Source organism: Bactrocera oleae, chromosome 3, assembly GCF_042242935.1.
Source record: "Bactrocera oleae isolate idBacOlea1 chromosome 3, idBacOlea1, whole genome shotgun sequence".
NCBI lineage: Eukaryota > Metazoa > Arthropoda > Insecta > Diptera > Tephritidae > Bactrocera > Bactrocera oleae.
Window position 1 is genome coordinate 57,505,999 of NC_091537.1, and position 11,799 is coordinate 57,517,797.

At 35.7% G+C, this 11,799-nt stretch overlaps 1 protein-coding gene across 2 annotated transcripts; it reads right to left on the minus strand.

The window, feature by feature from the left end:
• Positions 1-1,270: 1,270 nt before the first annotated feature.
• LOC106622847 (uncharacterized) lies at positions 1,271-3,826 on the minus strand. 2 transcript variants are annotated; one of them, XM_036367980.2, is made up of 2 exons: positions 2,118-3,826; positions 1,271-2,006 (listed from the first exon to the last, which is right to left on the minus strand). In XM_036367980.2, the coding sequence occupies exons 1-2, from the start codon at positions 3,578-3,580 to the stop codon at positions 1,487-1,489; spliced, it is 1,983 nt and encodes a 660-aa protein (XP_036223873.2). In that variant the 5' UTR covers positions 3,581-3,826; the 3' UTR covers positions 1,271-1,486. The 2 variants fall into 2 exon arrangements, with proteins under 2 accessions (XP_036223873.2, XP_036223874.1); XM_036367981.2 differs by having other exon boundaries at positions 1,271-3,318; positions 3,376-3,825.
• Positions 3,827-11,799: the final 7,973 nt, after the last annotated feature.

Here is an 11,799-nt window from a genome sequence, read left to right on the forward strand (position 1 = left end):
GCCGGACCTGACACAAAAGTGATAAATTCGGATCAAAGATTGTCCTTTGGCATAATTCCATATAGTGCAATTTTATCAAATAAAATTCAACCATCGGTGGAATATTTAAATCCTTACAGTCATAAAAATTTTGTTTCAGAGGGTGCTCCACCCCCTTCACTGTTAGCTTTGTTACCGTCACTATCTTCTGGATACGGGGCGGAGTCACAATGCAGCGGTACAGAAGTGACACCAAGTGATATCGCAATTTATACTATTGTAACACAAATTCCATTCTCATTTGCCCCATCAACTCAAACACATTTATTTAATGCTAATCCGTATTCTTATTTAAATAATATTTATGATCTTTATAGATATAGATCTTTTACGCCACCAATAATATTGACAGAAGCCGACCAGCCATATCGTAGTTGTCCTGAACTTTTCACTGACTATCTAAATCAGGGCAATTATAAACAAAATAATGCCAAAGGCAAAACATTTGTTAATGCTCAACTCATTTCATGTTAGCGAAATATTTACTAAGGGGGATGGGTTATATCGATTTTACGTGAACTTTATTATAATTAAGATATAAATGTACATATAAATGACCCCCCAATTTAGTGGTATTATTGTTAGTTGTGTAAAGGTAGTACGTAAAACGTAATTATAACTCGTTAACCGTACCTTTAAGTTTAATTTATAATTTAATAATTATATCAACAAATTTCAATAAACAAAATGATAATATTTAAAAAATTATTTGTTTGTCCAAGCAACAAATTTTAAATGTGTGTGAATGAGTGTAGCATGTCTTTGAAATCCGCACGCTATGCCTAGAGATTTCACCCCCTTCTAGATAGAATCCATATATATTGTATGTACATGCTATATATATCTAATAAACATTTATTATATTTATATGTATGTATGTTCAACGAATCAAAATTTATGTGCTAATGTACTATATACAATTGTTCAATTACAGCTTCACTTTCACATATAATCATAATAATAAATATGGCAAGAAGTACAAATCAAGCCTCAAAAATATCGCTCATCTTTAAAAAAATAATTTCACGTTTGTATGTACATATATACATAATCGATTCAAATAAAACCATTACTTTCTTTTTATTTATGTGTGCACATGTATTTATGGCTCTAACATTAAAATTTTTCTTTTTATTTACATATGCACATGTATTAATGGCTTTTTATTTAAAATTTGCGTTATTGACATTAAAATTAAGCCTACATATCACCTAAAATGCAAAACTACGTATTATCAAAAAATTCGAAATACATTTTTTATTGATTTCGATTTACTATATCGTACATATAATATAGTATGTATGTACAAACTTTAAGCAGCTGCTATGACCAGGTTATAACTTTAAATTTTGTTTCAATATTAGTAGTTTCTATTTTATACCGTTTTTACCTTCTCATTGAGGTAAATATGCATGTCTCTGCAAAGCTAGTCATTATTTAGACAATTTCAATTCGAATTAATCTTGTGCCGGAAATGTAGGCGTCGAGCTTTTTCAATAATAGTTAAAAATTTTTTAGTCGACTCCTCCCCAGCTCGATTCCAATCTTCGGTTATCGACGCCTGCGTTATCGCAATAGGTTTAGCTGTTTTAAAATTTCTAATTTGACTTTGACTTTGAAATGTGGAGTTTTGTAAATCCTCAATTGATTTTACTGATATTGAGGGATCTACATCCGAAGACCCAGCTAAAGATGTGGTCATAGGCAATGTTGTTGTTTGCATATTATCTAATTGTACTGCTACGGTAGCGTCCTCAATATGTGGACGTAAATAATTAGGAAAATTGCTTAGTGGGAACTCCGTCAATGCTGGCTGGGATGCATATGTTAATGGATTTGATCGCGAAATTTCTGGTATGGGTGTTGTACTCCGAAATATCCCGTGAGCGCGAAATGTGTCCGCGACATGTGATGTTGGCAATAATGCACTTGCTGGACCTAGTAAGCCACATAATCGTGGTATCATACTAAAATAAGGAAACAATTTTGGTTGAAAAATATGAAATAATAGATTATAAGAGGATCCGACTAAATCTTTGGTTTCTAGCTGTTTGAAATACTGATTTTCGCAAACCAACCTTTCATAAGGCGGCCTATTGTACGTTGGTGGTAGATATCTATAACAAGACAATGAATCCGGAAGTATATGTTCAGATGAAGGATTATAACATGTCAGAGTAATAATGATTGGTGGTAAAGTGAACCCCGTTTCAGGTGGACAAACTTTACAACATCGATTCGAAGGTGCTTCTGAGACAGAATTTGATTCTTTTCGGAAATCATCACATTGACCTTCCTGTATACTCTGAATCCATTGGATAGTATGCGGTACTTCATTTTGAATGCTTTCTGCTGAATATTGTTTGTTTGGGTTACTTATTTCACTAAATATTTGTTGGCAAGCAATACTAGTAATTTCTTCTGAATGTGAAATTGTTAATACTGGGGTATCATAGAATGAATTATAAAATTCCTGCATAATCTTATCCAAACTAAATGTCAATGTGTTTTTAAATATTTGCTTTTCTCTATATGATTCCGGCAATGGCTGAGGAAAGCTACCAGCTTCTGAATTTAATTGTATTCCAGTCCAATCCAGTTCCAATCTATTTTCATCAGAATATTTTCTTTTCCATTCATATGGGTTGTCTCTCGGAATAACTGCACTTTGAATAGCGTCATTAACTAATGGTAATTCTTTTACGACGGTTGGCGAAGCCATTTTAATCTCTGGCCCTGGGATAGGTGCATTTAATAAATATTGTAAAGAGTCAGCAGAATTATCATTTGCAAGGTTAAAATCCCATTTCTCAGACTCTAAATTCTTTGTACCGAAGTTAGTAAAATAGTCATAATTTGATTGATTAAGATCACATAGTGCAATAGCATCTTCGTCTACCTTACTCTTTTTCAAATATTTATTGTTAGAATTATATTGTCTTGATGGTATTTTATTGTCCTCTTTGTATTCAACTGTGCTTAATATGAATGGCATCGATGTTGGTAATCTTTGATCATCCCGATAAGAATTCAAGCGAGGTGTAGTGGTTTCTGAATTAGAATGAGTTGGCTGCGTATATCTATTAACGAAGTTCGATTGTTGAGAAGGATTTTGGTTAAATAAAACCTTATATTGGCAGTTCTTTTTATCTTCAGGCCAAGAATTTTCTTTATTTATATTGAATTGTACATTTTCAAAGTGAAGGAAGGGTTGTCGTGCAACATAGTTATTTTTAGCTTGTTCATATACGGACATGGATTTGAAGTTGCGATCGTTGCCTAAGAAAATATTATTTTTAGTATATGGTACTTGTACAAATCCGGGAAGTTTTCCACCTTTACATATAAGATATGGATCCTCTTGTGAGTGACTAGGTTTTATTTCAACACAAATTGTACTCAATGAACTTTTTATTCTTTTTTCAATAGGTGTTTGATATTCATATTCATCATTCACTTTAGCACTGCTACACGCTATAAACAGGATCAAATAAATCACGTCGAAAAATAATAACATAGTATAGTCTTTCTGCGCCCTCATCGTAGTTACAAGTCAAAGCTTTAGCTAAAAGCACTTAGAAATTGTTGAAAAATTTACAGTCACTGAATACGTCAATGGAGTTGGAATTTATGTAGATGTGAAAAAAAAAGATAATTATTTAAAGAATAATTCACTTTTCATTTCTATGAAATGAGTTTAAGATCTAAAAAATCTATTTTTCTACAATGTACTTATATATGAATTGAGATTGGATATTATTATTATTCCAAAGCGATTGTTTCTTAAGAAATATCCGCAATATAATAAAACTCATTTGCTCATAATATAGGAAAACAGCAATGGAATATTAAATCATTTACACAACAACACATGCCATGTTGTTAATGTAAACATATGTACATATGTTCAAGAACCAACAAAAGCTATACGTCGAAACTGAAAAAAATAAATTTTAGCAAACATAGCATTATGTAGAAATCGTATTTATTCCTTAGTTCAATGTATATTGTACTTGTATGTATACATCCACAATGAGAAATGATATTAACGGATACATATTAGCAAATTGACTCTTTGAAATACATTATGACCGCAGAATATTTAACGATAACGAATGTCGATAAGTAAAAAAAGTGTATTGTATATTCATATGTTATTTGAGATTCCCACCGAATTGTATACCCATGTGACTATATCCGTACCATTCTTGCTACGAAATAACAATTACCTACGCGAAGTAGTCTTTCATAATTTTCTTTGCTTTTACAAGCACTATCAACTTCAACTAGTTAAGCAGTTACTACACCGTGTTAAAAAAAAACGTACCGACACCCAATTTTACTATTGTTAAAAAGTTGCAATTTGCTGTGCCAAATGGAAAGCAAATTTTGGCAATTGAAATTTATTAATTAGTTATTGCGGCGTCTAATTTTTTTGTCATTAAAATTATTAAATTCATTCGCAAAATTAATTGAATTCAAAGAAAGCTATTTGCTTTGCAATTACAAGGGCGTTTTTTTCTATTTTCAATACCTACTTTTTGTGTTTACGACGGTTTTTTACATTGTAATATTCACCACGAAAAATATCAAAATTCAGAATTTGCAATTTTCTTCTGTTTGGTACGAATTCTGCACGGGATTGGGATTTTTGGTTAATTTTATGTGTTGCTTAGTTTTATTTCAGAACGGCTGTACTTGTATTCTTAAAACAACCGGTTATTTCTAGCTGCAAATATAGTTTTAAATGTAAGGTAACCGGTATATGTAGAAATGTGTTTAGTATTTAAAAATTTTCGAAACTATTATTTTCTTTGTTGCAGCACAAGTTATCAATTGTGAATTAATTTATTCCGAAGTAATTAGGTAGTACAAATACGCTCACATTCCTAAAACAGCATTATCTTTCCTTTTGAATATCGGTAGCCAACGCTCAACGATACAACACTCAGTCGACAAAACTTTCTCTTAGATGTATCCTTCGCGCTGGCGTCGTACTCCAGGTGAACCACCACAAAAGTAAGATCACCTCCGCCTAGCTTCTTCTTCTAGCTTCCGTGGATAACTTCGGGTAATGTAGTAGCTGGTGGTTACTCCCAAATCCCCTCCCTCGCTGTATGAGAGTCCATTGCGGCGATGACGTACCTCTGATATCGACTGGAACCAATATGGACGATCTGGTCAGGAAAGCGGTATTAGGTATACCGCTTAGAGTGTTTGAGGATTTGGGGGTTGACGAGCTTGCTCTTCTTTATGAGGTAGTGTGGGGGGTGAACGATAGGCTACTTAGGAAGTGTGAAAGTTTTATGGTTAGGTAAATAAAGTGGGGGACGCGTGAGTTAACTTCGAAGAGGAGGTCTGTCAAACGATTGAGGCGTTTCAACGCGTTCGACGGTCCAATTCTGACAGGCTTTCCCAGCTTAGGTATGAATTTAGTTGTGTGATTAGGGGGTATAAGGAAATGTTACTCAAAATTAGAGAGCAGGAGTGGAGGAATTTCGTGAGTGAGAATAGGGACAACCCGTGGGGTCAAGTCTATAGGATCTGCCGGGGTCGTAAGAGGGAGGGCATCACCTCTCTTCGCGTTGGTGAGAGAGTGTGTGGAAGCTTTGTTAGGAGCGTTCTTTCCTAGGGCGGAGGTTCAGGTACCTCAAGCACAGGAGGTACCTGTCCCTCCATTAGATGATGGTGAGTTGGGGTACACCTTTGGCCTGGTCAGGTCTAAACGGTTCCCAGGTTTTTATGATTTGAACGGAGAGATGTGTAAAAGCTTGTGAAAGTTTATTCCGGAATACCTGGAGGCCATTTATAACAAGTGCGTGTGGGAGGGTTACTTTCCACGCGAGTGTAAAATTGCTAGGGTTGTGCTGCTTGGACAGCTCGAATCTCTCTGTAAATGTTGTGCGTATGCAGACGACCTTCTCTTTGTGGTTGAAAGTCGATCGCGATTAGAGTTAGAGCGGGCGGGAGGACAATTTCTAGAAATTGTAAACAGTTGTTTAGGTGTGGGGGTTGACACATCGATGGACAAAACGGTGACAATACTGCTTAAGGGCAGATTGTCGGCGTTTCGTCCACCGATTGTACGGGTGAATGGAGTCAGCATCAGGTATGTGACCCAAGGCAAATACCTGGGGCTGACCATGAGTGAAAGGATGTGTTTAATTTCACACTTAGCGAATCTGAAGGAGTGACTGCAGGCAATCGTAGGTAACGTGACGCATTTTGAGGAGCTATTGGGGCCTTTGACGCCGTGCTGTTTGCACCTTATAGCGTGGTCTATTTGTGGCTTGTGCCACTTATGGAGCCACAATATGGTGGGAATCAGCGATAACGGTCTTGGGTTGCCGAAAACTCCTCTCGGTGCAACGTTGTATAATGCTTGCATGTTTGCCTGTATGTCGCACCGTTTCTACGGATACGATGCAGGTTTTATTCCCCCCCCCTATTGACCTGATTGTCGTAAAACGAGCTGTTGCATTCAGATTAAGAAGGGGCTTGAGTGTATCATTGCTGCGAAATGACTGGATTTCCGATGATGACGTGGATAGGGAGGGATATCTAGGGAGCAAGAGACTTCTAGATGGTCAGGAGTAGGTTGCAAGAACGTTGGTAAAATAGCTCTAACGGTGTGACTTATGAGTACATCCGAGACGTTAGGTGTGTTGAGGGTAACCAAGACTTCAACTTTTGTCTTATTCTGGGTTTTTTGTTTACTGGGCATGGACCTCTGAATGCATTTTTCATCAGACTGGGTTCACTTGATCGCAGAGTCCCCGATGTACTCTGTCATTAATAATCTAAGGGGTATGGAGATTAGTTGAACTGATGGACGATTAGATGTTAGCGGTTTGATCTTCACTAGTCGGAATACTTAACTGTGAAGGTAGTTTGCCCGTGAATTGTTTAGGCGGCGAAGGCGGTTAACTGGGAATTAGGGTTAGCTTCTTATGTGAAAGGTGTGTACGTGTAATGTGCGTATGGGGTCTAACCCCTGGTTACCAGTCCAGAGCAATATGGAAGCTCAACTGGTAATAGCTTCGGCTACGAGGTCTGATATGAGACTTAATTCTGGCACCACGGGGAGAAGGGACCCTTGGAGTTCGCTCAAACCTGCTCATGCGGACTGGCCCTTCGGGGAGTATCGTGGTGGCTGTGGTTGATACCCAAATGAGGGAAGAACTGCCGTTTTGTCAGATGAATGTGGAGTTGCATTGCAACCGGGTGCCGGAGTCAAAGTACGGCAGAAGTTTTAGATAGGCCTCGGCCCCTACCAAGGTAGTTAGTGTGTCCATTTCACACTTCCAATCGGTACTGAAAAATGCCTGTCATTTTCGTGGCGCTGATCAACGCATTGATTTGATCCACTGTGATTTTGAGCACCGTGGGGTAAGACTGTCGTCAGCAAGTACCCACGTTAAACACACCGGACGTTGCCCCGAACCTTTCCCCCCAGCGGGCAGGGGTTAGAATTTGCCCGCCGTAAGTTATGCCTGTCGTAAGAGGCGACTAAAATCCAAATGCACTATGACAGTTTTTAAGCTTTGCCACGAAATTTCAGCATAGTTATGCCAGAAATAGTGCTATAATATTCAGCTTGAACTGATATTATAGACTTTAAATGAGATTCCAAATAAAAAGACATTTGAAGTTCAAGCTAAAAATGTCACCAGTCATTGATTGGTGCTCAACTGGCAATAGCTAAAACTTTCATTTGGAATGAATGCACTATGACATAAATATTTGCTTGAGGCATTGGATAGGATATTAAAAGACATAACGGCAAATTATTTGGTGGCACTCTGTTACTTCTTTTAGTAATTTCAGACAGACACTTCCCGTTATTCCACCTTCAACGTACGCTAGTAAAATCAACGCTTGCTTTAGATCATAGCGAAAAATCATGTTGACAAAATAAAACTTACGATGAATGTAGGTGTTTATACGCTTTCAAGATCCATCTGCTCCACTTTTCTCAAAACAATAGTTAGATATTGCCAATATCTAACTGAATTTGGCAATATCTAACTGAAGTAACTGTACATGAAAATACTTGATGCATAAATTACCGACTGATTTTTGCTTAATTATAAACCCACAAAATACTCGATACATACTCGGAACATATTTCTCGATGTACACACAAATTATAAAAATCTTGAGTGGTTGGCAGATCGATTTTGGCAGCAATAAAAGTGGACGTCAATGGATGAAATACAAAGATACAACAGTTGTTGCCACAGGACTTGGTGTCATACAAATCTATCGATGCCAATTGCTCACAAACGCCATCGAAAGTTCTTCTTGCTCTTCTTCGAATCACTACTGTAAATATCTAAATTTTCTTCTTGCACAGCTTATTCCTTTAGCTAATCATTAGAAAAACTAGTAACTGTTTCTTGAAGTATTTTTTGACATCTTCCACATTTACCAGTGTCCAGTCTTCGCTCTTACTTTCTTTGTTTTCTACGTCATTCATGCTATTGTATTTTTCCAAAATTCTATTATTGATTGCTTCTCTTCTATAAATATTTTTTCAAACATCTGCTTTAATGTTAGCCGCAAATAATAAGCCCTAAAATTTGACCAAGGCGTTATGGTCCAGTGGTTGAATTGATGTATGTGTATTTGTATCACCATGCAAGTTAAATCAAATAAGATATTAAATATTTCTTCACAGCCGTGTGGCTGGCTTGACTTTATTATATTAAGTTATTAATAAAATTTTAACTATACCTAGTCTACCTTAAGTGGAAGAGACAACAAAGTGCTGACCCAGAAACTAATTGTTTACGCAACTAATTTTTTACGTAACTTGGTAGTCCGTTGATTGTTTACGCAACTAGCGTCGTTGGTGTTAATTACTGTGTGAGGCAATTGTTGTTGTTGCGTTGTCTCAGCAACACCAAACTATGTGAACTCCTCCCCTCCTAAAGAGGGACGTCCTCGGGCATCTGTTGGCTGTCAATGGCGGCTTATACATCTCTGCTTTGTTGTTTTTTCTTTTGATTCTGGTATAATTGAAATAAGATGTAATAGCAGACTAGGATGAAAATTTGCAGTGACGCTGGATATTGTTGGCCTAGTTATGAGTTGCTCCTGGATCTTGCAGATGTGGTGTAAGTTTACTATATTTAATCTCCGTAGATACGGCAGACTTAGTATCTTCTGATGATTTGTTATATTCAAACGAGCTGTTGCCGCCGAACTTATCGATTTTTTCGGTACACCATTTACGTTTTTGTGGATGGAACCATTAACTTGTAGTTTTTCATCTAGTAATACTTTAATACGTGACACAAACGTGCTATATCATCAACCAATATTTTTCAACTATGAGTCTACGTGAAGCGACTTGCACGCTAACTTCACGCTGAATAAAATACACGATAATGATGTCATTGTAAGGTCGTTCAATGTCATGTACAGGTCAGTGTAGTGTGTTCAATATCATGCCAATGTCAATGTAAGTAACAAACAGATTAAAAATTTGAAAATTGAGTTTAAATAAAAAAACAATAATGACGAAAGGAAAGAATAAGCAACTGCGTTACCTGCACTCGTAAGAGGTTCTGCTCTGGATATTGTAAGACGGGAGCAACTTTGTGATTGGACAACACTACGACAATTGCTCGTCGATGAATTTGGCGAACATACACCGGTGTCTACTCTTATTTTGTAACCTAAAAGTATGTAGGGCAAGAGATTTTATTAAATTAAAAAATGAAAATATATCCCCACCAAAACATTTCTATATAACGAGCTAGATCAGATTAGTTTAAAGACGTTAAAAAGAGAATTGCCAAATTATTTAACTGCATTAATAAATGCAAATTTAGTAACTGACCTTAAGTCAGCAATACGAATTTTGAAAGAAAATAATGTGTTTGAAGATGATAGAAGACTAAACAAAAGCAAACAAAATTATAATCAAAGAAACATCCCATTTTTCAGAGTTTCCAACCTTTCTCACATAAGTTAACATTTCCATCCCCCTTGTGGAAATCAATTTTTTGACTACTCTCATGGCAATAACTATAACCCGAATCACTTTTATCATTCAAATCCAAATGAATGGATTTATTATCCATACAACTTTAAATTAACCTAATAGTTATACTAAAGTAAATTATTTTAGTGTGCTTAATACCAATAATGTACCTAAAATGAAATTAATTCCAATCAATCTAGAAAAAGGCGATACGGCGCTCCTCATCCAATGGAATTTAACCCGTCAAATTTTCAATTAGAAGTCTCGGAGGATTGTCCGCGATCGAAGTTTAATTTATAAAGTTCTTGATAGATACGGGGTCTTCCGTCAGTTTAATTAAGCCCCAGGTCCTTAGTAGTAAAATCGTTGAAATTGAACCAATATTACTAACAACAGCTACAGGAAAAATATTACTTAAACATTTCCATAAACACAAATTGACGTTTTACGCTTATAATTTTTCCGATAATTACGACGGATTAATCGGTTACAATACACTTCGTCAGCTCAACTCTAAGATCTATTTAAAAAATAATCCAATTAGTTTCCAAGAATATATGAACAAATTTTGCAACAATGTTAAAAATTATACACACACTAACTTACTAACCGAGTTAAATGTCATCATTGTCAATGTCATCATTAACAATTTTTTTTTGTCCAAATTTAAACTCAACCATTTAAATAACGAAGAATCGCAAAAACTGAAAAATTGCTGGAGAAACACAAAACTTTATTTTACAAGGAAAGTGAGAAACTTACATTCACTCACAAAATTAAAACTATTCATAAAAATCTAATCTATGTTAAATCTTATAGGTACCCAGAAGTATCAAAATGGAAGTAAATAAACAGATAAAAGATATAAATAAAAAATTATTTGCCACAGACCTTCTCCATATTCTGCACCGATTTGGGCGGTGCCTAAAAAGCTAGATGCTTCTGATAAAGAAAAATGAGAAAACGTTGTAGATTACCGCAAGTTAAATAATATCGCTGTGAATAACAAGTACCTCACTGGACAAGTTAGACAAGGATTCCACCAAATCAAAATGGATCCTATAGATAGACAAAAAACCGCTTTTTCAACTGAATATAACCACTTGGAATTTTTGAATGCCATTCGGTTTAAAAAATGCAGCAGCCACTTTCCAAATGCTGATGAATATAGTTTTGGGAGGTCTAATTGAGAAAGATAGCTTGGTTTATTTAGATGACATAGTAGTTTTCAATACATCTATGCAGGAGCATGAAGCGAATCTAAAAGTACAGAAGAACAAAAGTGAATTTTTAAAACCAGAAACAGAGTTTCTTGTTCATGTTATTACCCCTACTGGAATAAAACCAAATCCAAATAAAGTCATGGAAATTTTAAATTATCTGATTCCCAAAACGGAAAAGGTATTAGAACAATTTTTGGGTTTAGCGGGATTTTAACGTAAATGTATACAAAATTTTTCAAAAATAACAAAATAACAAATTGCTTACAGAAAGACAATGTGGTGAATAGTTCAAATAAAGAAACTATTAAGTTATTAATAACAAAAAAACAGATTATGAGATGTTATTACCGTTAACGCCTCTAATGTAGCATTAGGAGCGAGGAGAGTTAAGCCAAAAAGGGTGTTCGCCAGCCGTACACTTAACGAACATGAGTTGAATTATTCGGCAACAAAAGAAGAGCACATGGCAATGGTATGGGCTACGAAGTACTTCATACCGTATTTATACGGCAGAAAATTCTTAATTAATAGTGATCAATGCCATCT

What these genes read in the sequence shown, in the direction of transcription:
- LOC106622847 (XM_036367981.2), bottom strand. Translation starts at nt 3,580, where the DNA reads ATGAGGGCGCAGAAAGACTATACTATGTTATTATTTTTCGACGTGATT. An exon ending in TCCATATCTTATATGTAAAG is followed by an intron (nt 3,319 to 3,375) that starts GTGGAAAACTTC and finishes ATATTTTCTTAG; the next exon opens with GCAACGATCGCAACTTCAAA.